The following is a 25,578-nucleotide window of genomic DNA, read 5'->3' as shown; positions in this document are numbered from 1 at the left end:
TAAATTTAGGAGTAAAAATTTGCTTAACAAGTCACATAATAAATTGCAAGGATTTTTGAATGACTACCTCATCTCTGTACCCCACATCTACATCTATAAGGTTCCTCAGTCAAGCAGTGCATTTCAAACACAGATTCAACCACAAAGATCAGGGAGGTTTTCCAATGCCTCGCAAAGAAGGGCACATATTAGTAGAACAATTTAAAAAGAAAACATTGAATATCCCCTTGAGCATGATGAAGTTAATTACACTTTGGATGGTGTATCACTACAAAGTACAGTCATCCTTCCTCACTCAGTTGTTGGAAAAGAAGGAAACCACTCAGGGATTTCACCCTGAGGACAATGGTGACGTTAAAACAGTTAAAGAGTTGAATTGCTGAAGTAAAACTGCCAAAACAAGTGGCAAAGAAAGGAACTTTGTGTCCTGAACACAAAGCATTATGTTTCGAGCAAATCCAACATAACACATCACTGAGTACCACTCTTCATATTTTCAAGCATGGTAGTGGCTGTATAATGTTATGGGTATGCTTGTCATCAGCAAGGACTATGGAGTTTTTAAAGATAAAAATAAACAGAATAGAGCTAAGCACAGGCAAAATCCTAGAGGAAAACCTGATTCAGTCTGATTTCCAACAGACACCGGGAGAAAAATGCACCTTTCAGCAGGACAATAATCTAAAACACAATCTACACTGCAGTTGCTTACCAAGACGACATTGAATGTTCCTGAGTGGCCTAGTTACAGTTAAATTGGCTTGAAAATCTATGGCAAGACTGGAAAATGTCTGTCTAGCAATGATCAACAACCAACTTGACAGAGTTTGAAGATTTTTTTGCAAATATTGTACAATTAAGGTGTGCAAGGCTCTTAGACACTTACTCGGAAAGACTCGCAGGTGTAATTGCTGCCAAAGGTGATTCTAACATGTATTGACTCAGGGGTGTGAATACTTGCGGTACCTAAAATAGCCTTTTCCAAATCGTGGCATTTTCTAAAAACCCTTTTCTAAAAACAACATTTTGTTAAATAACAACAAAAGAGTAAACTGTAGACACCTATTTCCCTTCATAGTTTGTTTGCCTAAGCATGACCATCACCTACATACCACATTTTATCCAAATGTTGCTTTTTTTGTGTCAGCAATTGGACATTGTTGTTTTTAGGGGGAGCTAGTTACCCCCACGTTACCCCAAGTGCCTTGCTCGACAGGCACAAAGGCAGTTGTTCTATGGGGGAATAGGGCTCATCTCAACTCTCAAAACTGGCTTCCTCTGCTCCTTTCCTTTGTCTGCACTTATAAAATTAATTGAGATGTAAAAGCAACTCTCCATTTGCTTACTACCATATTCTTTTCATCCATCCTGCTTTTTCGTTTTTGGATTTTTAGACAAGGAGAGGAAACCACTTCAGACTATTGAGAGGCACTCATTGATTCAATGCTCGGCCGCCAGACTAATTTTAGACTGTGTGTGTGCAATCCCTTCCACAGCAGCAGTGTCTCGAACTCCGAAATGGTTTGGCAGTCGTGGGCAGGTGAGAAATGACGTCAATGCAAACTTCTCTGAAATAGACGCGTTCAATATTACTTGCCCCATATAAATGTGATTACTATTGAACACATGTTTTTTGTTTGTCAATGTGTGACTTTAAACGACAGTTTATTCACCCGATGACAGTCGTCGCCAATTGGACATGATGGACTCAAGAAGATAGGCTACATTCTATACAAGCGGTCTATCCTCCAACAACCTTGAAACTTTGAAACAATAATTTTGGTAAGAAAATATCTTTGTCGATTAGTTTTCTTTTTTTTCCCTTCTTCTTAATAATATATGTATTTGTGTTCACAGGAATAACAAGCTTAGATATGTCCCTTCGGTGTTTCTTTACCATTTTAAGTTGAATAGAGAAAACAACAATTGAATGCGTGGTTACAAGAAGAAACGTTTCTAAGGACATGATACGGTTTGTCAGAGCTGCGGCAATGAAACAGCTTATTATTCTCCCGTCATATATTTCTCTCGGGCAATGTCTGTCTGGTCTGAGCACAGTTATACAGTTACAGGCTACCATTTATAATTGTATAGGCTACAGGGAATAGTGAAGTCATGTCTCCTGCTGTAGAGGCAGTAGCCAAATGGGCTATTATATATGTTCCAAGTCTTTCATATACCCTAGCCATAACAAAATGTAAGAGCTTGAACATCATACTCGGTCACTGTAAAACCAAGTCTTTGGGATGTGAACACATAGCTCAACATTTATTTGTAACACTTTTTAAGCATGTCAAGGCATTTAGAATATCGATGAAAATGAGTCGCAGTGTTTGGATTGTAATCACAAGTCAATTCCAGAACATGTTTACTCACTGTAAAGCTTTTTACACACGTGAACATGTTTATTCGGGACAAGGCGTTTAGGTTTTAAACACAAGACACTTGGGTTGCTGTTCGAAGGCTGTATTGGAAAATGTCCCAGTATGCCTTTGGAGTGAATGTGAGAGAAATCAACCCATGCCTGTGTTTGTTAGTGACAGAGACATCATTGTTGCATTCAATACTTTAGTGTGTAGTCATTCACAACCTTCAATAACAATAACTGCTATTTTGATTTCACAACCAAGACCATCTAAACTGGAACAACTATCTCAGTAACAGGCGCAATAAAACCAATCCCTTACAGATTGGATTAGTTTAGAACAATTGTACAGTATAAGATGAATCAATCAATGTGCTTGAGGAAACATAGTTTTTAAAAAAAATGTATCTATCAACCTGCAACAAAGCATGCTGGGAAACATATTTTTTTTGGCTCAGAGTTCATGGAAATTAACTTAACACAGTCGAGTAACAACACCATGCGTTTTGAAAAGGTTTATTGAATCAAATGTCCTGTTCAGTTGTGCTGAAATGTAGGTAAGGTGACAGACATTCTGAATAAATGCCTTATCGGCTTATTACAGGTTATTGTCTTAGCCTGTCATAACCCAAAGTGTTGTATTACTCCATTGTTTATGTTTTTGTTGTCGTTTGAGTCTTTGCTAACAAAAAAAGATACAGCTTCAAAATGTGTTTAGAACTATTATTGCAATCTTATGGACATGCCAGCCCATCTCCCATAGCTTGACAAAATTGTCTGGGTCAGAAATGTTTATTACACATTGTTCCTTTAATTCAGGTGGGGGTGAAAAACTGTTTCAGTCATCTCTCTCCCTCTCCCCCCATCCCCCAGGGAGATGGCGAGTGACGACCAGGTGGCCATCTTGACAGACGACGAGGAGGATCAGAAGAGGAAGTACGTCATGGCAGAACCCTTCAACACCCTGTCCAAAACCTTGGATCAGATGGCAGCAGGTGCGGACACCACCGCTGCCTCCCAAGGTCCAGCATCACCCCCGACAGACACATCTGACACCCCCAGCAATGACTGCCTGGAGAGGAACTGCGTGCAGATCGACAACCACCTACTCATCTCCAAGGTCTTCTACTTCTTCTTCTATGCGGCCTATGGGTCCCTGCACCCGTTGCTGTCTGTCTACTACAAGCAACTGGGCATGACGCCCAGCCAGAGTGGCCTGCTGGTCGGGATTCGGTACTTCATAGAATTCTGCAGCGCCCCCTTTTGGGGGGTGGTGGCGGACCGCTTCAAGAAGGGCAAGGTGGTGCTGCTGTTCTCCGTCTTCTGCTGGTTGGTGTTCAACTGCGGCATCGGCTTCATCAAGCCTGCCTCCATGACCTGCGTGGAAAGGAAACCTACAGTCGTGTCTCCCACCAGTCCCGCCCAGATCGGTCCGTCGGCCAATCACAGCAGGAACCGCAGGGGTGCGAGTGGAGACTTTTTCCCCCTCCCTTTTGCATCAGACTCAGTTAGCGGTCCCCTGCACAGGTATGTGAGGAGCGATGGTGGCAATATCACTGGACCCAGTACTGTCACGGGACCTGTGCCTTCCTCCACCATCTCCACAACAATGTTGACATCTTCCCCCTCCACCTCCACCACCACCACCACCACCAAAACAAAAACAACAACAACAAAAACATCAGCAACAACAACAGCCGGTTCAAAACCTGCCTCAAATCTGACCATGACCAAACCAACCACCACAACCACCACTACCAAAGTCTATGACATCATCTCCAACCACGACCAGGTGGAGACCATCTTCCTCCTGATCCTGCTGGTCATCATCATCGGCGAGTTCTTCAGTGCTCCGGCCATGACCATCGTGGACACGCGCACCCTGCAGTACCTGGGCTCCCACCGGGACCGCTATGGTCTGCAGAGGATGTGGGGCTCCCTGGGCTGGGGCCTGGCAATGCTGTGCGTGGGCATCTGGATCGACCACACCCACATCAAGCTCTTCATCCAGGGCACCGGCTGCATCGTGCCTGACTACAAGAACTACCAGATAGCCTTTATTGTCTTTGGTGTCCTGATGGCCGTTGCTTTTATAGTGTCTACTCAGTTCTACTTTGAGAGTAGTACTAATGACCATCGGCCAATGGAGGCACAGGTGGAGGAGGATAAGAGACAGGATATGGAATCTCCTCAAACGTCCAGTGGCGTTTCATCTCCCGAAGGGCATACGGTGGAATCGTTAGAATCTCAAAGTTCCATCAGCCAGCGGTTCCTTTACTGGGACCTCCTTCGGCTGCTGTGCAGTGTGCAATACGGCTCGGTGCTCTTCGTGGCCTGGTTCATGGGATTCGGCTACGGCTTCGTGTTCACTTTCCTCTACTGGCACCTGGAGGACCTGAAGGGGACCACCACGCTTTTTGGAGTCTGCTCGGTGCTGAGCCACATCTCGGAGCTGGTAGCCTACTTCACCAGCCACAAGCTCATCGAGCTCATCGGCCATATAAGGTATATCAAGGGGGCATGGGTCAAAAGCAATAGCCCGGTCCCAGATCTGTTTGTGTTTCTGTATTTCTTGTCAACTCCTGCGTGACCCTAGAAGTTAGCTAGACAGCACAAACTGATCTGGAACCAGGCAACAAAAGCAAGGCCAAAATGAGATTATTCTAGTATAGTTGTATGCAAAGTCACAATATTATTTTATTTCTTTCAGTTTGATTGAATTCCACATAATAGCCAACTTTCTTGGAGATTTGATGGGATTTAGAAAGCATAATTTGTTCAGACTTTACACTTGTTTACTTTTTTACAGTGAACTTAAATAAGCTCAAGCATTTAGTGAATTCAGTGAATCGACAATCTATGCGAATTTCCTGCCCTGTCCCTGTGGGAACTTGACCAGTAAGCTGAGTGCTAGAGTGACACAATGAGTGAGTGGAGTGTAAGGGAGTTTCAGGGGTGATGTAGTAGCCTGCTAAAGGAAGACGTAGGTGTGCTACATAGGCTATAGCAGACCGCCCAACAGCCTCAAACAAACATACGGTCAATTCATAGGATGACAGACATTGGGAGAGCTCTGCTCTGTTAAATTTCTAAGAGGGAAACCTACTCCCTCCAGCTAGTGTGGTCTCTTTCTCTCTCTCTCGCTCTCTCTCTTTCTAAATTGTGATTTATTGTCTGTTTGGATTGGAGAGAGAGAGAGAGAGCAAAAGGAAGGGAGAGGAGGGAAAAGCAGAAACCCAGATGTTGACTAAGTGGGCATTGCCCAAATTGGCACACAGTTTGCAGAATGGACAAGCTGTTTTTTCTAGATATTTGCTATTTTCCCAAGCTTTAAATGCAGTGTTTTGCTTAAGGGAAAGGAAAGAAACATTGGTAAACAGGAAGACCCATCCTGAGAGCTCAGAGAGGATTTTTTTGTCAGTTCTTCCGTCTCCCGTCTGCCCTGTGATATTTCTCAGGCGGGTGACACTTGCCAAATCACCCACGCCTATCTATGAACAGGATGAATCATTTGTAATAACAAGGGTTAGCCAAGGGCTGGTCTCCCAGTACAAAGCTACAATGTGCCGCTTATGTTATTCAAATATGGTTGTTTTAAGTGCAGCCAGAGCAGTTTCCTAGACAATGGGAAAGTCTCTAACCATTGCATTCATATTATCAACAAACTATAAACTAACTATGGATTAGTTTGTAAAAAGCACTGTATGCAGTACTAATACAGGTACATGTGTAAAAACAACTAACATTTACACCAATATTTAGACTTTTTACAGTGCCATCAGCGTTGTAGAGAATGAATGGACAGTGCTGTGCTGAATCGATGGAGGAGAGCTCTGCCCTTCTCCCACAGAGTTTCACTGTGTGTGTGTGGTGTGTGTGTCTGGACTCTGTCAGATCTTTGTTTGATGGCCTGGTTTCTGCCTGGGCTGCTGGCAGGGCCTGTGGAAGCCTTTTGTTCCTCTGGGGACGTGTGTGTGCGTATAACCCAATCCTGTCCATTACTTCAGCATGAGGCTCTCCATTGATCTCCTGAACTAAATGCCTGTGCGGATCGATTGGTGAGCACAGAAACACTGCGCAGGGGCTTTTCATGTTAGGCTGTTATTCAAATTGCCAGTCTCACGCTAAGATTTGCATGGGTATCTCTCCATGTCTGAGATTTACATGGGGCATAAGACTATGTGGAGATAAATACTGAAATAGTCGTTGCTGTCTGTGTCTGTTTGTGTCTGTGTATGGTAACACATCGACCAGTTAGATGACTGCTGTGTGTATGAGTCTGTGCATGCCTCCTTTCCTGTCCAGCTCTAGTCTCTGTGCAGCATCTGGTCCTTGTGACTGGTCCTAGTGTTGTCAGACACAGCCTGCCCCGGGGTTAGAATGACTCACTGTATGACACAGGCTTAAAGAGCCACACACACCCAGCTCGAAAATAGCCCATGAGAGAAAAAGCCTAAAACAGTACCTATAGCATTGCATGTCCAAGGTCAATATATGTAAAATATGCATACAGTATGTAAACTAGAATTGTTAAATGTGTCAGTATATTTGCATAATGTTTTTGTAGTTGTTCATGCCCACATACACTGAGTATCCACAACACACACTCTCTTTCCATGCCATAGACTGACCAGGTGAAAGCTATGATCCCTTATTGATGTCACTTGTTGAATCCACTTCAATCAGTAGATGAAGCGGCAGGGTAGTCTAGTGGTTAGAGCGTTGGACTAGTAACCGGAAGGTTGCAATTTCAAACCCCCGACAAACTATCTGTCGTTCTGCCCCTGTTCCTAGGCCGTCATTGAAAATAAGAATTTGTTCTTAACTGACTTGCCTAGTAAAATAAAGGTAAAATAAATTTTAAAAAAGAGTAGGAGACAGGTTAAGGAAGGATTTTTAAGCCTTGAGACACCTGAGACATTGATTGTGTACATGTGCCATTCAGGAGGTTGAATGGGCAAGACCAAAGATTGAAGTGCCTTTGAACAGGGTATTGGTAGTAGGTGTCATGCGCCTTTGTTTGTTTCAAGAACTGCAACACTGCTGGGTTTTTCATGCTCAATAGTTTCCCGTGTGCATCAAGAATAGTCCACCACCGAAAGGGCATCCAGCCAACTTGACACAACTGTGGGAAGCATTGCAGTCAACATGGGCCAGCATCCCTGTGGAACACTTTTGACACCTTGTAGAGTGCATGCCCCGACGAATTGAAGCTGTTCTGAGGGCAAAAAAAGGGGGGAGGGTGCAACTCAATATTAGGAAGGTGTTCCTAATGTTTGGTATACTCAGTGTATGTAACAGCACATTTCTGGGGGGGGGGGGAATGGGAGTATGGTGAATCAGGTCAAGGGTTTGATTGGACAGGATGTTGTCATAGGAGACAGGCACCAAACATCCAACAGTGTGGGAATGAAGGACATAGAAGTCTGTTCAGAATGATATAGAAGTCTGTTCAGAATGATATAGAAGTCTGTTCAGAATGTTATAGAAGTCTGTTCAGAATGATATAGAAGTCTGTTCAGAATGATATAGAAGTCTGTTCAGAATGATATAGAAGTCTGTTCAGAATGATATAGAAGTCTGTTCAGAATGTTATAGAAGTCTGCTCAGAATGATATAGAAGTCTGCTCAGAATGATATAGAAGTCTGCTCAGAATGATATAGAAGTCTGCTCAGAATGATATAGAAGTCTGTTCAGGGACAGTTCGGATTTAACCTCTAAGCTTTGGCCTTACTTTCACCTGCAACTCTGTCTATGTAATAACTTGCTATAGCTTTAGGATAGTTTTAGGGTTATGTTGGGGAATGGTGGATGGTTAGTTAAACAAAGAGGTGAAAGTTCATCATCTATAAACCATCTGTAGTGTACTATTGAAATGGTGTTATCCGACCTTCTCCTCCTCCCCTTTTCCTCCCCAGGGTGCTGTACATCGGGCTGGCCTGCAACACGGCCCGCTATCTGTACATTTCCTACCTGGAGAACGCCTGGGTTGTCCTGCCCATGGAGGTCCTTCAAGGTGAGGCTACACTGGGTCTCGGGACTCGCGGCACTGCAACGCATGCGATATCTATTGACTTAGCTTAGCATAAGTGTTGACATTAGATTGAAAGGAGGAGGAAGTAGTGTTTGGAATGGGAGCCCTGTTGCCATGTTGCCTCTCAGAGTTCAAATCAGGAAAGGATAGCTCCCCTCAATGACAAGAAAAGCTTGTCCTTCGCCTGGAAAACGCCCCTTTCCTCCGTATCTAGACTACTCTGATAGCCACATTTAGGCCATGAATTACAACGTTGCAGCTATACACGAATAAGTAACATTGAAGGATGCTTATAACGATTGTAATCATTCACCAGAGGCGTAACAACACCAAATAACTATGTTTAGAGACACACACAATCTCATTTCAAAATCTCCACAATTCTAAAGGAAGTGGTATGACCGTAACAAACAAGACAAACAAGTGATGGCCGTAGCTCTGGTCTGGGAGGATAGTGACGATATGGGCTAGCTAAAGAGCTGAATAGGGGGCGAGGCAAGCCAGACAGACCTAAGGAGGGTATGGTAGCAGGTTTGATGGCTTTGTCCTATTATTGGTAGCTATACAATGAGAAAACGAGGTGTGTTGGATGTAAACTGGCTAGTTGAGCCAGTTCAAACATGACACACCCAAGCGAGTGTTAATGACTATGGTTAAGTCCACTCTCTCTCGCCTGTCACCTGCCACGAACACACACAGGACATGTCCTCCCTTTGACATCAATTAGAAAATGTTTCCCAAAATGTATTTATTTTCCCTCCCAAATAGTCTGGTTTTGTATACAGCTTTTAATGAAAACAAATGAGTTTAACGGGTCTGCTTGTTTGTTTCTGGTTATATACAAAAATGTGAAAGGGACTTCATTTAAATGTTTGTTTGTTCTACAGATGTTTCTTTTCATGACCCAGTACTGTATATCTCTGAGGGGAGGTTTCATGATATTAAATTAACAAGCCAATAACTTGTCCTAATCGTATTACTCCCTGCTCTGACCTAGTGTAACGACGTATGCGTATTTGTGGAGATATGCCCGAGTGTGCGTTTCTCTCTTGCACTCAGTCTCTCTGTATCTCTGTGTATCTAGGTGTGACCCATGCCTCAGTGTGGGCAGCGTGTATCTCCTACCTGAGTGCTGCTGTACCTCCAGAGCTGAGGACCTCTGCCCAGGGTATCCTCCAGGGCCTGCACCTGGGGCTGGGTCGGGGCTGTGGGGCCATGGTGGGGGGAGTGTTTGTCAACTTCTTTGGTAAGAGCCACTGTGATGGAAAAACCCCAGCTGGATTGTATCAAAGTTGCATTGAATTGAATTGCGTGTCTCCCAGTTCAACCAATGAGAGATGGAACTATTGGTGTCACTCGTTAAAGGTACAATTTGTTAAATGTGCATTAATTTAAATGACCATTGAGAAGAGCAGTAATCCGGATTATACCTTCAACGGTGACTTCTACATGACCAACTCACAGTCATAGTGGTCCCACATGCCTTTTCAAAAGGTTTTACAACGCCTCCCCTCCTTATAAACATGCCCTGTCCTCTGTGGTTTTCATAAGATAATCCAGGTCTTAACTCTTAATAAACTACCACCAGTCCCATCTAAATCATAAGGATAGGAATTTTATGGTCTGGAATGCATTTGGCTGTACTCTCAGAATAACAACTCTGTGTGTCTCTCTCTATGCTCTGAAAATATATCCCTTACAGTGCTGAAATTGATATTTATTTTCAGTTTCAGTGTTATATGAAAAGCAATGAGTGAAATACATAAATGTATTTGAAGATTTTGTTTCCAAAGCCTAGGGCACTCAAACTCAATGCTGGACCTCGAAGCCAGTTTCACTGCATTCTTTCATTGTTCCCCTCTAATCAGGGACTGATTTAGACCTGGGACACCAGATATGTGCAATTAATTATCAGGTAGAACATAAGACCAGCAGGCTTCAGACCTCATAGGGTAAGAGTTGAATACCCCTGGCCTAGGGAGTAAGGGCTAGGGGTTGATTTGGAATTAAGAAATACTGTGAACACCTTTGTCTATTTGGGTTATGGTTTAGGAGCAGCCCACACCTTCAGAGGGATAGGAATCGCCTCCCTCGTCATCCTCCTCCTCTTCGCTCTCATCCAATGGCTGGCTGTGCAGAGTGGGGAGAAAAGTATGTGTTAATAAAGTTGATCCTATCCTACCCTGTCTGCTTCAGGCTGTGCCTCTGCATGGGCAGAAAAACAGCATTTGCTGCACCTATTATGCCCCTTAATGGAGAAGTGACTGGCTCCCAATGTGGCAAGCATAACATAACAACAAGTACTACCACTAACTTTAAATCCAGTTTTTCTATCAGCAACTGAGATATTCAGACATTAGAATGCTGAATGAATCATGTTTAGGATGTCAATAATAGCGGTAGTTGTTAGGCCAGACATCTTAGCAGAATAAGCATTTTTAATCGTTATGAAAAATGTTGCTTACGTTTCCAGATACCAAAATGCTGGCGGAGAACATTCCCGTCCCCTCCAGTCCTGTTCCCATAGCAACCATCGACGTTATCCAATCAGATAACGTCGCCGCAACAACGCCACCACCAAGGAAGACCAAGCACCAGGAGGAGCAGGAGGACATGAGCAAGCCCGCCTGGGTGGTGTCCGCCTCGCCCTGGGTCTCCCTGGCCTTCGCCCTGCACCAGATCAGAGAGATCGCTGTCCTGGCCAGGAGCAGCCCTGCCAACAACCATCAGCCGCTCGAGGTAGGTAGACAGGGTGGCAGCTCGTGGGGTTTAGGCATAGACTTCTAGGTTCAGGCTGTGATTTGAGGCTGGGCCCAAAGGTGCATGTCACTGGGCAGAGAATGAAACAGTAGGTCGTTTTATGTGGAACACAGGTGGTGTATCTAGGGATTTGTGCACGTACCAGCCAAGGTTCCATGTTGTATAATGTCCTCCTGAGAATTGTCTTTTTTATGTCGTGTCCCATTTTGAAGAAAGGTGAGAATATAATACCTGCCTTTAGAACTGTATTTTATGAGGGTATTTTTGCATATCTGTGCCAAGTACTATACTTACAGTATTACAAATAACTATGATGCAACACTTTACCTTTGCTCTGTTTGGTAGGAGATCAATGAGATCAGCATAGATGAACCAACAGAGGAAACCTCCCAGTCCTCATCTCAAGACCCCCCCAGCAGGTCCCCACAGACGGAACCCTCTCAGGGGGGAACCCCCCTACCTGACCAGGATCCCCCTATGCCTGCGGACCAACCACCCCTCCCCACTGGCCACACACAGTAAAGAGGGAACACATTGCACATTTTGAGAAACTGTCCCCAAATGTTTTCCAAGCAACACCACCAAACGACAGATTCAAGTTCTGGCGGAAGACCAGCTATTAAAAGAGTGAAGAGTATGATTTTACAGACTGGACAGAAGAAAAATACAGGCCAAAATGAGAGGTTATATTTTTCCTTTTTAGCAGAGGACTTAACCAGTGCCTTTGGGGATCTGAGGAAAAGCTCTTGCCTTGAAGTAGCTACTGTTGCACTTTCAAATGGATGTAAAAATTGTAAGTTATTTTTTTAAACTTGGAAATCTGGATATTAGGTTTGATTGAATAGGGTTCTATTTGTCTCAATGGCCCTCAAACTGATCAAGTGCCTGAGCCTCGTCATATGTTGGTGATTCACACTCATGCAGAAGTGACACACTCAATCTAAATAGCCATGTGTGTAATGGCTGCTTACATAGAGTTTAGGGGCACGTTCAATAAGAAAACGTTGTGGAACATTGCAGATAGAAATGTTATGATTGGAACTGACAGAAAGTCAGAGAGACATGTTTGTTCTACATACTAGGCTGTATCTGGAACAAGTTGCTCTCCAGAATGTGGCCCTGCTATTACATGTAAATGTTTACTGTGTCTAGTCTGACTATCAACCACTGATGCCGTGGAAAAATACTTATTTAAAAAAGGTTTATGACGTGATCGTGTCAGATCTGATATCCACCAGGCTTTCAGGGTCTGTAATGTCTATTTAACTATAACTCCATTAGTTATGGAGATTCCCCTCCCCCCTCCCTGTGAATGTATTTTCACATGCATATTTGTCTAATGCCTGGCCAAAATTTCACAAACATAAAATTTTTAACTACAGTCTTATTTAGACAGAAATTGCAAGTATGTCAAACTGCTGTCCCCCAGGACTATCTAAAACTGTTCAGACGTTGTAATGACCTGAGCATTTGGCATGGCTCGTCTGCTGCGTAGCCTAAGCCAATGTATTTTAAATCAGGCAGCCTTTACTACTCTGTGCTCTGTGGCCTTTTTGTATCTCTTTAAGGTGAAACATCAGTTCACAAAACAATGTCACTGGGAAAAAAGATGGGCTTATTTATTAATCAATTGAAACAAACCTTAAAAAGAATCATCCTTGGATCATAATGGCCCAAATCATCATTCCCAAAATACAAAAACATTAAAAAATGATGTTTGATATAAAATTACAATAAACGTTTTTTTCTTTCTGGCCTGTGGGAGAAAAACATTGCTTTTGGCAGATTTGGTCCAATCAAAATCTCCCTTCGATGTTTACAGCTGTTCTGGTTGTCAAAGGCGGCAGTTTCCTAAGCAGCCAGGTGGGGGCGGTAGATAGTAGTTGACTGGATTCCACAGCCAAGAAGAGTACGTGAGAGTTTGTTACAGTGACCCAGCAGGGAAGCAGGTCTCATAACCCCAGGCACTTACCACACACAGGAGGAGGAAAAAACAATGTACTCATGATTGTTGCTGGTTTACCTGAGAACTGTAAACATGAGTTCAAAGTCATTCTTGTGATTCCTGCAATTATGATGCAGTTTTTTGGATTTGAGATGGAGAATTCTGCTTCGATTTCATTTGCAGTGTAGGGTGGGACCCCAAAGTCAGATTAACTCAAGGCCCCCCCTTAAAAATATACATATAGCTCTGAGCCAGGATAGGATAGGCACACCAAGTCCCCCGTCTCCTCTTAGGTGGAATTATGATTCACAATCACTCGGACTAGATTTATAGTGGGATTCTATTTGGTACATATGATGAAGCTTAATTTATACTCCTAGCTGTTAATGTGTTTTATGTCGATTCATTCTGTATGAAGATGTTGATCAATTGAGTTCATAAATCACTTAAATATTTTTTGCCAGCATGTTCGACCCCAAAGATCAACCTGAGTGGTATTGCCCCCTAGTGTTAACTGGCCATATTAGGAACCAACCTGTCCACTACAGAGGTTTAAAATCTGATCTTAGAACAGGTCCATGTCCTCCTCCTCAACGTCCTCGATGACGTGGGGCTCTAAAGGCGGGGTGAAGGCGGCAGGGGTGGGAGGATAGGGAGGGTAGAAAGGAGCGGGATAGGATGGGGGCAGCCAGGGGGCGGAGCTGTCCGGACGGGGCATGGTGGTGGGGGTGGTTGGTGTGTAGAGGGGGAGGGGGCTAGGTGTAGGCGGAGCCCTGACGGAGCTGTCCATCTCGTCTTCGCTGAGGTCCTCGTCAGCGCCCAACCCCAGCACCCTGTGCTGGGCAGAGGTGAAGAGCATGTCCTCGTTGTTGGCTGCTCCCGGGCCGTACTGCTGTCCGTGATTCTGCTGCTCCCCCGGGGTCACGTGGCCGCCGCCTGTCAAGAAGGCTGCAAACCTAGAAATGTAATTTAGCAGAGTTGAGTCATTCACCAGCACTCCGTTCAGTCAAGCTCTCATCAGCTGGGTGTTTTTAGAGCAGAAAGTTCAGAATATTTGTGTGTCAGTCTCATACTGTTGTGATGTTTTAAATGCAGGGAGCTATTCTTATCCATATTTTTTTGAAACTGCACTGTCGGTTAGGGGCTCGTAAGTAAGCATTTCACTGTAAGGTTGTAATACCTGTTGTATTCGGCGCATGTGACTATTACAATATGATTTCATTTGGATCCTGAGGACAAGATGTGTCCTACTTTAGTTAGGATGTGAGTGGTGTAGTTTGCGTGTTTGTCCCGTACCGTTGTGGGGAGCGTAGTCGGAGGACCATTTCCCAGGCAGGGAAGCCAGGCGTAGTGCAGAGCCTCCTGAGCTCCTCAAGGGAGGCCGTGGTGTGCACCTCCCCCTGCTCTCTGTACTCCTCATCTGTGAGGAGGCGTACCTGGGGCTTCCTGCTACGCCCAAACACGCGCAGGAGAGAGGAAAGTAGACGCCCTGTTAGCCTGGGGGAGAGGAGGGACAGCCATCAATCAAACACACAACTTTGGATCGAAAGCATCTGCTAAAAAGCCAATACTATTCATCTCCATTACCCAAATCCACCTTAGTAGTATATCTAATGTCAAACCACAAATTGACTGTGTACCTGCATGTCCCCAGCAGCAGTCTGTAGGCATAGGGCAGAGCCTTGAGCACCAGCAGGATGCCCAGGAGTAGGTAGGAAGCCTGGGGGTAGGTCACTCCGTAGTACATGAGGCCCATGGCCAGGCACTGGAGCCCCCAGGTCAGTAGGGACAGGGTGCGCTCGCTGCTGATGGGCCCGTGCTTGTAGCAAACCGCCCAGCTGATCAGGCCCGTTATTACCAGGTAGCCTGGAAATAGAGAAAATTATGAAGTGAGGGAGAGAGAAATTGAAAGATCTGTTGGTTCTATGTGATTATAATATTTTATAGAGAAAGCAACATAAGCAAAGACACAGAAACAAAAACGTAACCGGTTAGATGAAATACTCCAATTGAAAGCCCTGTGTAATTGAAACAGTGAAACAGTGGAACCCAGTGGATTTGAGGCATGCCAGTAAGGGTGAAAATAACACATTTGAACGCTAATCCACCCAAAGCCCTTTTTGTTTCCAAGCACAGAAATCAATGTTCCAGCAGCATTGCCGCGCGCTCTTAATCCTAACGTGCCTGCGGATTCAACCATTTTCAACCCAGTGTGTGCATAGAGAGAGGGCAAATTGATTTGGCAGCAAATCCACTCCATTGAGGAGTGTGGAGAGGCAGTCAGTAACTGTAGGCTACTTCACCACTCCACATCCACTTGGCCCTCTTATTATGACCGACTCCTGGGAGTGAATGACTCAGAGTGGACGCTGACCCATCCTCATTAGTCATGAATATATTACGGTATCATGTCTGTAGTGAGAGCATATCATTTATCAGGGGCCTTCATGTAAACAGTGTTCATACTGGGTTCAAATGTGCAAGGCCTCGCAAAGACAGAATTTCAATGTAGACTAAATGCCTCCTACTGCTAACTGAACAGTTCAAGTCCTAGTTACTGACCTTATTTTAAGCAACAATCTCTTAACTAAACCAACTCACCCAAGGCATGTTTCCAGTAGAGAGTTGTGATGTCTTCCCAGTGGTTGAACAGCGTCTGGTATCCCAGGTAGGACAGGCCGGAGCCAGCACCAAACAGCGTGATGAACATGGCCCTCTGGAGGTGACACAGGCAGGTAATATAACAAGGTAAGCCTAATTCATCTGAGCCACCCAGAGGACTCTTTCTCTATTGAATAACTCTCTCCAAATGTTGGATTCTACAGTTAGAAGACATCTCTCTTTAGGATAAGCCAGGCCAGAGTGACACATTTGGGGTCTGGCCATCTGATTTTTACAGGCACGGTGGAGGCTTCGTCAAAAAGTTCTGAGGGGGCTGGGGTGGTAGGCTAACCCTCGGTTACGGAGGGCATATCTCCTAGCTAAGAATATGTATATGTTTGGTCCCATCACTTTAAACTAAAACTAATTTCGATCAATCACCCTGATTAATCATTTGGATCAAGTCTTTAGGCGATGGCCTTTTTATATACAGTGAGCTCCAAAAGTATTGGGACAGTGTCAAATGTTTTGTATCTGTACTCTGGACTTGAACTTATACAATGACTATGAGGTAGAAGTGCAGAGTGTCATTAATGTAGATATATTTAGAAACATATTATATTCTTATTTACAATAAAAGTACATGCAAAATGACAATACATTATTTACCATTAATTTACAGTGAGGGAAAAAGTATTTGATCCTCTGCTGATTTTGTACGTTTGCCCACTAACAAATAAATTATCAGTCTATAATTTTAATGGTAGGTTTATTTGAACAGTGAGAGACAGAATAACAACAACAAAAATCCAGAAGACGCATGTCAAAAATGTTATAAAGTGATTTGCATTTTAATGAGGGAAATGAGAGGGGGTCGAATACTTAATCAGAAAGATTTCTGGCTACCAGGTGTCTTTTATACAGGTAACGAACTGAGATTAGGAGCACACTCTTAAAGGGAGTTATCATAATCTAAGCTTGTTACCTGTATAAAAGACACCTGTCCACAGAAGCAATCAATAAATCAGATTCCAAACTCTGCACCATGGCCAAGAACAAAGAGCTCTCCAAGGATGTCAGGGACAAGATTGTAGACCTACACAAGGCTGGAATGGGCTACAAGACCATCGCCAAGCAGCTTGGTGAGAAGGTGACAATAGTTGGTGCGATTATTCGCAAATGGATGAAACACAAAATAACTGTCAATCTCCCTCAGCCTGGGGCTCCATGCAAGATCTCACCTTGTGGAGTTGCAATGATCATGAGAACGGTGAGGAATCATCCCAGAACTACACGGGAGGATATTGTCAATGATCTCAAGGCAGCTGGGACCATAGTCACCAAGAAAACAATTGGTAACACACTACGCCGTGAAGGACTGAAATCCTGCAGCGCCCGCAAGGTCCCCCTGCTCAAGAAAGCACATATACATGCCTGTCTGAAGTTTGCCAATGAACATCTGAATGATTCAGAGGACAACTGGGTGAAAGTGTTGTGGTCAGATGAGACCAAAATGGAGCTCTTTGGCATCAACTCAACTCGCCGTGTTTGGAGGAGGAGGAATGCTGCCTATGACCCCAAGAACACCATCCCCACCGTCAAACATGGAGGTGGAAGAATTATGCTTTGGGGGTGTTTTTCTACTAAGGGGACAGGACAACTTCACCACATCAAAGGGACGATGGATGGGGCCATGCACCGTCAAATCTTGGGAGAGAACCTCCTTCCCTCAGCCAGGGCATTGAAAATGGGACGTGGATGGGTATTCCAGCATGACAATGACCCAAAACACACGGCCAAGGCAACAAAGGAGTGGCTCAAGAAGAAGCACATTAAGGTCCTGGAGATGCCTAGCCAGTCTCCAGACCTTAATCCCATAGAAAATATGTGGAGGGAGCTGAAGGTTCGAGTTGCCAAACGTCAGCCTCAAAACCTTAATGACTTGGAGAAGATCTGCAAAGAGGAGTGGGACAAAATCCCTCCTGAGATGTGTGCAAACCCGGTGGCCAACTACAAGAAACGTCTGACCTCTGTGATTGCCAACAAGGGTTTTGCAGGGGGGTCAAATACTTATTTCCCTCATTAAAATGCAAATCACTTTATAAAAATTTTTGACAAGCGTTTTTCTGGATTTTTTTGTTATTCTGTCTCTCACTGTTCAAATAAACCTACCATTAATATTATAGACTGATCATTTCTTTGTCTGTGGGCAAATGTACAAAATCAGCAGGGGATCAAATAATTTTTTCCATCACTGTATAATGGGCACAAAATAATCTGAAACACAACCAAAACAAACAGCAAATGCATCCAACAAGTTTATGGAGTCACAAGCTTGATGTAATCATTACGTGCTATGAATATGGCACCAAATATGATTTTTTTTTTACTACTTTAATACACATAAGTGGATTTGGCTCACAAGGTGAAAAATCTGCCGATGTGTCCTTGAGCAGGACTAGCTAAATTATAAGGCAATTCAGAGAAGCACTCATGACTCCATTCTAAGCACACCAAAATTACGATCTGCTTCTATGAATTGCCTTGTGAAAACCTTTACATTTATTTATCCGTTATTTTACCAGGTAAGTTGACTGAGAACACGTTCTCATTTACAGCAACGACCTGGGAAATAGTTACAGGGGAGAGGAGGGGATTGAATGAGACAATTGTAAACTGGGGATTATTAGGTGACCGTGATGGTTTGAGGGCCAAATTGGGAATTTAGCCAGGACACCGGGGTTAACACCCCTACTCTTACGAGGAGTGCCATGGGATCTTTAATGACCTCAGAGAGTCAGGACACCCATTTAACATCCCATCCGAAAGACTGCACCCTACACAGGGCAATGTCCCCAATCACTGACCTGGGGCATTGGGATATTTTTTAGACCAGAGGAAAGAGTGCCTCCTACTGGCCCTCCAACACCACTTCCAGCAGCACCTGGTCTCCCATCCAGGGACTGACCAGGACCAACTTCAGAAGCAAGCCACAAGCATAACCTAACACTGTAAGGTCATATTTTATTATTTAGCTAATCATGTTGGCAATATAAAAAAACTTTCCAATTATGCCCACTTGACCCAGATGCGTGGTCCACGGCAAGTTCTCACAATACAAGAAACATAGGCTCATTCTGTTCAGGACAACCCAGGGTATAACACCATGCTAACTTGTAACTGTACATCAAACATAGTGATCATAAACGTTTATATAGTATGTTACATGAGTGTTATTATATGGAAAAGTGAAGTGCACATTTGGACTCACTTGTTTTGCTAGCTTGAATAATAAAAAGCATGAGCTGGTGCACACCCAAAGAAAGTTGGTAGAGGTGCTGACTAACAGCGAGCAAACTATAGGCTGTAAAAAAAATGATGGAGAGTTGCAGGTGCTATATACAAGCTCACAGTAATTTATTAGTTTAAAATGTTTCAGCATCACTGTGCCTTCTTCAGGTTTTATATTACATGACTTTAATGATATGGAAAAGCAGTATTTATTATAATCCTTAACATCTTTCAAAATACATTGAGTCCTCGTAATTTACAGCATTTGCTTCACTAGGACAACACATTTTTTTTCAAAAGTTGCCAAATTGAAGGAAAAAGGAAACCGCACACTGCTCTTGGTAGTATCACTGATATTTAATAAGCTTACGTATTGGCCTCACGGCCTTCGTCAGATCTTTAGTAAAATAAATTAAATGAGCTCCCTTATATAGACCTAGCCCCACCCACAAAAGTTGCCAAATTTGCAGGAGGGATGGAGCAACTTCTGTCAAAACCCATACAGAGCTGTTAAGTGGAGACCCTGAGCTCTGACGTCATGTATAGAATGTTACTGTACAGCCACTGCATGCACGTGTAAAGGGCTATGGTAAAACAAAGCAAGAAAATTAAGTAGAGTGCATTGACCGTACTGATTAGCAAAGCTTGTCAAATTGAAATGTTTATAATTAGCCTAAAGCAGTAACAGCTTGAGCCTAAAGATGATTCTTACCGGTATAGCGTTTTTCAGGATCAACAACAGAAAGACAACAATGGAGAGAACTCCCACTGAGATTCCTGAGGAATAAAAAAACAAAGAACTCCTGCCAAAAAAGAAAAATATACATTATTGTTTTCTGTAGTACCACTATTCAACCTAGAATAACTCAATCACAGGGTCACTTCAGTTGTAGAACTACAGTGCCTTCGGAAAGTATTCAGACCCCTGAACTTTTTCCACGTTTTGTTACGTTACAGCCTTATCCTAAAATGTATAAAACAAAAATAAATCCTCATCAATCTACACACCATACCACATAATGACAGAGCAAAAACAGATTTTTAGAAAACATAAATATCACATTTACATAAGTATTCTGACCCTTTACTCAGTACTTTGTTGAAGCACCTTTGGCAGCGATTACAGCATTGAGTCTTCTTGGGTATGACGCTACAAGCTTGGCACACCTATATTTGGGGAGTTTCTCCCATTCTTCTTGCAGATCCTCTCAAGCTCTGTCAGGTTGGATGGGGTGCGTTGCTGCACAGCTATTTTCAGGTCTCCAGAAATGTTTGATCGGGTTCAAGTCTGGGCTCTGGCTGGGCCACTCAAGGACATTCAGAGACTTGTCCCGAAGACGCTCTTGCATTGTCTTGGCTGTGTCCTTTGAGTCGTCGTCCTGTTAGAAGGTGAACCTTCACCCCCAGTCTGAGGTTCTGAGTACTCTGGAGCATGTTTTCATCAAGGATCTCTCTGTACTTTGCTCCGTTCATCTTTGCCTCGATCCTGACTCGTCTCCCAGTCCCTGCCGCTGAAAAACATCCCCACAGAATGATGCTGCCACCAACATGCTTCACCGTAGAGATGGTGCCAGGTTTCCTCTTGACATTTAGACCAAAGAGTTCAATCTTGATTTAATCAAACCAGAGAATCTTGTTCCTCATGGTCGGAGAGTCTTTAAGTGCCTTTTGGCAGACTGCAAGCAGGCTGTCATGTGCCTTTTAGTGAGGAGTGGCTTCTGTCTGGCCACTCTACCATAAAAGCCTGATTGGGGGAGTGCTGCAGATATGGGAGAATCTTCCAGAAGGACAACCATCTCCACAGAGCAACTCTGGATCTCTGTCAGAGTGACCATCGGATTCTTGGTCACCAACCTGACCAAGGCCTTTCTCCCCTGATTGGTCAGTTTGGCCGGATGGACAGCTCTAGGAAGAGTCTTGGTGGTTCCAAACTTCTTCCATTTTTAGAATGATGGGGGCCACTGTGTTCTTGGTGCCCTTCAATGCTGCAAACATTTTTTGGTACCCTTCCCCAGATCTTTGCCTCAACACAATCCTGTCTCTGAGCTCTACAGACAATTTCTTCGACCTCATCAATCAATCAAATTCATTTATAAAGCCCTTCTACATCAGCCGATGTCATAAAGTTCTACACAGAAACGCCAGACTAAAACCCCAAACAGCAAGCAATGCAGATGTAGAAGGACGGTCAAGGGGTCTGAATACTTTCCGAAGGCCCTGTATATGTGGCCTACTGGATGGTTCTTCTGCTACTGAAATATTCAAATTTTAAAATGAGCAGTGCATTCAAAAACGTGATTTTTTCTGTGTTTTATATATATTTACAAACTATGAGGTTGGAATAATACTGAAATTGTGAAAATTATTATAACACACTTTTAATGTAAGAGCTGTTTGAAAAGACCACCTGAAATTTCAGCTTGTTTGGCTGGGTGGGGTTTTTGTTATAATTTAATAGACCAACAACTAAGAGAGCTTGCCCTCCTCTCTGCTAATAACAGAAAGTTTTCAGGTTGCACATCCCTCCCATAAAGCTCCTCCAATTAGGCCCATCTCTCAGACCACTCCCAGACAGTCCTAGCAAAATTATTGCTTCAGAAATTGCATTTAGCTGAGAAGCTATTTTTGTTTCTTTTTGAACATTTTAATTTAAAACAATCACAGTAAGGTACTAAATTGTTACCCAGAAATGTTTTGATGTTGAGATAAAAATGTCTTAAAACCTTAGTCTCACACTGCATGTTTACCAGGACAATAGGATTGAGAGCTACTAAATATAACTAACACACACACACACAGCGTAAGAATGGTAAAACCTTACCTACACAAAGCCCCAGCAAAGTAGAAGAGGGCGAGGCCACATGCAAAGAGTCCAAATCGTATTTTATTTAACCCTGTAAGTAAAGAGTATGGCTGTTAATACTCATTCTGAAATTTAGACCAAACTGGTAGGTTAACTGCAATTACCAACAACAACAATAAGATAATCTCACGTTTGCCCCTGACATGTAGAGAGTGCTCAGAATTGGCCCTCGGGGTCTTCACCATGAAGCACACATCCTCCTGTTCCAGTGGGATGTCCAGGCTCTTCTCCCTGGCCACACTGGGGCTGGGAGGCCAATAGTGGTTGACCAGGCACCAGGACAACGTGAGGAAGTGGCCTGGCTCGTAGCAGTTCCTGGTCCCCTCCATGGGGTACACAATGTAGACCCCTTCTTCACCTGTCACTCGCACCTTGAAGAAGAGTCAGATAGATGCTTTATATGAGCAATGTTTGGTTTGTTGCTGTTACAACATAGTAACGACAACTATCATGTCATTGCAGTAACTTGCCTAATTTATTGTATGGGAGCATATAGACACACACAAAACGTGTCTCGTGTTTGGTGTACACATGAGTATCAGTTAATCGTGAGCTGTTGTGAAGCAAGCACCCATGGTATACCTACAGGACATATGTAGCTTTCTTACCTGAAAGGTGGACCAGATGTCTTTCCATTTGATCACTGTGCCAGAATTGTAACAGAAACATCTTGTTCCAAAATGAGTGGTGTTTTGATTTTCTTTAAGATATGTGCAGTCTGGAAGAATACAACAATAACTTGTTAATCAGACATAGTAGCTATATTTAATGTGAAATTCGTAAGCTAGTTACTTTACTAATGGCTAGTACGTTAACTAGCTAAAATGGCTAGTAGCTAGCTAAGTAAATTCACAAGATTATTGCTCTTCGTGGACTAGCTAATGTTAATGGCTAATTTAGCTAACTTATGTAGTTAGCTAACGTTACTACTAGCAAACGTTGCTCTGAATTAATTGACAGACCAATCATACAGTAATATGGATGTTACACACAATAAACCAACTAGATAGCTAAATAGCCAACTAGCTAGCTACGTTACCTAACAACAATAGTGGATAAGGGGAAAAAATACTGTCGTTAGCAAGATAGGCTAGCTAACGTTACAGTCATTAGTTAGCTACAACATTCACCTGCGTCTGAAAAGCCAAGGCTTCCTTCAACTTGTACACATACGACATTTGCCAGTACAGCTAAAATGGATAAAATTGATATATCGGAGCAAGGATTCATAATTCCTAGTTGTTGTTAGCAAGCAAGCTATTGTTCTTCACTGTACTTTCAAATTCGGTGGTTACGAATTAGACCAAAGTAAACGATACTGATAAACATATCAAGTTTTTCTCTGGTGAACAAACAATCTACATGTATGTTATTTGAATATATATTTATACGCTTTGATGTTGTTTTACAATCATTTGACAGCTAGAGCTTGCATCACGTATTTTCAGTTGTAGTTCACGCAACTGTGATTGATTGCTTTAGCCTTGATCAGCATCTGCATTGAAATTGAAAGCATGACAAGAATGAGCGTGTTTAGGCAATTTCTGGCTAAATAATACGTGCTGCAAGAAATAATCAAGTTATTATTTTATCAATAATAACACCATTGCCTAGGATAGTTTGATGATTTCTGACTCTGACTACCTTTGGGTGCCCCCTGTGGTTCCCCCTCGTGGATCCTTAAGGAAGATGTGAAATACATTATTTTAATTTTTATTTTAGAGGCTAGTTGAGAACAAGTTCTCATTTACAACTGCGACCTGGTCAAGATAAAGCAAAGCAGTGCGACACAAACAACACACAGAGTTACACATGGAATAAACAAACATGCAGTCAATACAATAGAAAAAAGAATATATACAGTGTGTGGAAATGAGGTAGGATGAGGGAGGTGAGGCAATAAATAGGCCATATTGGCGAAATAATTAAAATATAGCAATTAAACACTGGAGTGATAGATGTGCAGAAAATGAGTGTGCAGGTAGAGAGATACTGGTGTGCAAAAGAGAAAAATAAATAACAGTATGGGGGATGAGGTAGTTGGATGGGCTATTTAGATGGGCTATGTACAGGTGCAGTGATCTGTGAGCTGCTCTGACAGCTGGTGCTTAAAGTTAGTGAATGAGATATGAGTCTCCAGCTTCAGTGATTTTTGAAGTTTGTTCCAGTCATTGGCAGAAGAGAACTTGAAGAAAAGGCGGACGAAGGAGGAATTGGCTTTGGGGGTGACCAGTGAGATATACCTGCTGGAGCGCATGCTACGGGTGGGTGCTGCTATGGCGACCAGTGAGCTAGGATAAGGCTGGGCTTTACCTAGCAAAGACTTATAGATGACCTGGAGCCAGTGGGTTTGGTGACGAGTATGAAGCGTGGGCCAGACAACAAGAGCATACAGGTCGCAGTGGTGGGTAGTATATGGGGCTTTGGTGACAAAACAGATGGCACTGTGATAGACTGCATCCAATTTACCGAGTAGAGTGTTGGAGGCTATTTTGTAAATGACATTACCGAAGTTAAGGAACGGTAGGATGGTCAGTTTTACGAGGGTATGAATGGCAGCATGAGTGAAGGATGCTTTGTTGTGAAATAGGAAGCCAATTCTAGATTTAATTTTGGATTGGAGATGCTTAATGTGAGTCTGGAAGGAGAGTTTACAGTCTAACCAGACACCTAGGTATATTCTAAGTCAGAACCGTCCAGAGTAGGATTGCTGGACGGGTGGGCAGGTGTGGTCAGCGATCGGTTGAAGAGCATGCATTTAGTTTTACTTGCATTTAAGAGCAGTTGGAGGCCATGGAAGCAGAGTTGTATGGCATTGAAGCTTGTCTGGAGGTTAGTTAACACAGTGTCCAAAGAAGGGCCAGAAGTATACAAAATGGTGTCGTCTGCATAGAGGTGGATCAGAGACTCACCAGCAGCAAGAGCGCCATCATTGATGTATACAGAGAAAAGAGTCGGTCCGAGAATTGAATCCTGTGGCACCCCCGTAGAGACTGCCAGAGTTCCGGACAACAGGCCCTCCGATTTGACACACTGAACTCTGTCTGAGAAGTAGGTGAACCAGGCGAGGCAGTCATTTGAGAAACCAAGGCTGTTGAGTCTGCCAATAAGAATGTGGTGATTGAGGCCTCCCGGGTGGTTAAGGGCGCTGTACTGCAGAGCCAGCTGTGCCACCAGAGACCCTGGGTTCGCGCCCAGGCTCTGTCGTAACCGGTCGCGACCGGGAGGTTCGTGGGGCAACGCACAATTGGCCTAGCGTCGTCCGGGTTAGGGAGGGCTTGGCCGGTAGGGATATCCTTGTCTCATAGCGCACCAGCGACTCCTGTGGCGGGTCGTGCGCAGTGCGCGCTAACCAATGTTGCCAGGTGCACGGTGTTTCCTCCAACACATTGGTGCGGCTGGCTTCCGGGTTGGATGCGCGCTGTGTTGTGTTGTGTATCAGAGGACGCATTACTTTTAACCTTCGTCTCTCCCGAGCCCGTACGGGAGTTGTAGTGATGAGACAAGATAGTAGCTAGTAAAACAATTGGATACCATGAAAAAGGGGTAAAATTTAAAATAAATAAAATAATGTGGTGATTGACAGCGTCGAAAGCCTTGGCCTGGTCGATGAATACAGCTGCACAGTATTGTCTCTTATTGATGGCGGTTATGATATCGTTTAGGATCTTGAGCGTGGCTGAGGTGCACCCATGACAAACTCGGAAACCAGATTGCA

At 43.6% G+C, this 25,578-nt stretch overlaps 2 protein-coding genes across 4 annotated transcripts; one reads left to right on the top strand and one right to left on the bottom strand.

Moving 5' to 3' along the window:
* Positions 1 to 1,474: 1,474 nt before the first annotated feature.
* On the top strand, positions 1,475 to 12,912 carry LOC139380520 (major facilitator superfamily domain containing 6b). The gene is made up of 8 exons (XM_071123251.1): positions 1,475 to 1,540; positions 1,665 to 1,782; positions 3,239 to 4,870; positions 8,285 to 8,382; positions 9,485 to 9,646; positions 10,453 to 10,551; positions 10,874 to 11,139; positions 11,506 to 12,912. The coding sequence occupies exons 3-8, from the start codon at positions 3,243 to 3,245 to the stop codon at positions 11,680 to 11,682; spliced, it is 2,430 nt and encodes an 809-aa protein (XP_070979352.1). The 5' UTR covers positions 1,475 to 1,540; positions 1,665 to 1,782; positions 3,239 to 3,242; the 3' UTR covers positions 11,683 to 12,912.
* On the bottom strand, positions 12,758 to 23,164 carry LOC139380521 (nuclear envelope integral membrane protein 2). Of its 3 annotated transcripts, none has more exons than XM_071123252.1 (9): positions 22,991 to 23,164; positions 22,469 to 22,578; positions 21,991 to 22,231; positions 21,819 to 21,891; positions 19,710 to 19,800; positions 15,707 to 15,821; positions 14,746 to 14,971; positions 14,402 to 14,602; positions 12,758 to 14,061 (listed from the first exon to the last, which is right to left on the bottom strand). In XM_071123252.1, exons 1-9 carry the CDS (start codon positions 23,088 to 23,090, stop codon positions 13,671 to 13,673), a joined length of 1,548 nt encoding a protein of 515 aa, XP_070979353.1. In that variant the 5' UTR covers positions 23,091 to 23,164; the 3' UTR covers positions 12,758 to 13,670. The 3 variants fall into 3 exon arrangements, with proteins under 3 accessions (XP_070979353.1, XP_070979354.1, XP_070979355.1); XM_071123253.1 differs by having other exon boundaries at positions 14,402 to 14,554; XM_071123254.1 differs by having other exon boundaries at positions 13,462 to 14,061; positions 14,402 to 14,551.
* Between the last annotated feature and the right edge of the window lie 2,414 nt (positions 23,165 to 25,578).

The sequence above is a fragment of the Oncorhynchus clarkii genome, chromosome 22 (assembly GCF_045791955.1).
Source record: "Oncorhynchus clarkii lewisi isolate Uvic-CL-2024 chromosome 22, UVic_Ocla_1.0, whole genome shotgun sequence".
Classification (NCBI taxonomy): domain Eukaryota; kingdom Metazoa; phylum Chordata; class Actinopteri; order Salmoniformes; family Salmonidae; genus Oncorhynchus; species Oncorhynchus clarkii.
The sequence above is the reverse complement of the archived record's forward strand: the minus strand, read 5'-3'. Positions and strand labels throughout refer to the sequence as shown.

What these genes read in the sequence shown, in the direction of transcription:
- LOC139380520 (XM_071123251.1), top strand. Translation starts at nt 3,243, where the DNA reads ATGGCGAGTGACGACCAGGTGGCCATCTTGACAGACGACGAGGAGGAT. An exon ending in AGTGTTTGTCAACTTCTTTG is followed by an intron (nt 9,647 to 10,452) that starts GTAAGAGCCACT and finishes GTTATGGTTTAG; the next exon opens with GAGCAGCCCACACCTTCAGA. An exon ending in ACAACCATCAGCCGCTCGAG is followed by an intron (nt 11,140 to 11,505) that starts GTAGGTAGACAG and finishes TCTGTTTGGTAG; the next exon opens with GAGATCAATGAGATCAGCAT.
- LOC139380521 (XM_071123252.1), bottom strand. Translation starts at nt 23,090, where the DNA reads ATGAATCCTTGCTCCGATATATCAATTTTATCCATTTTAGCTGTACTG. An exon ending in CTGCTGCTGGGGACATGCAG is followed by an intron (nt 14,603 to 14,745) that starts GTACACAGTCAA and finishes CCTCTCCCCCAG; the next exon opens with GCTAACAGGGCGTCTACTTT. An exon ending in CGACTACGCTCCCCACAACG is followed by an intron (nt 14,062 to 14,401) that starts GTACGGGACAAA and finishes TTACATTTCTAG; the next exon opens with GTTTGCAGCCTTCTTGACAG.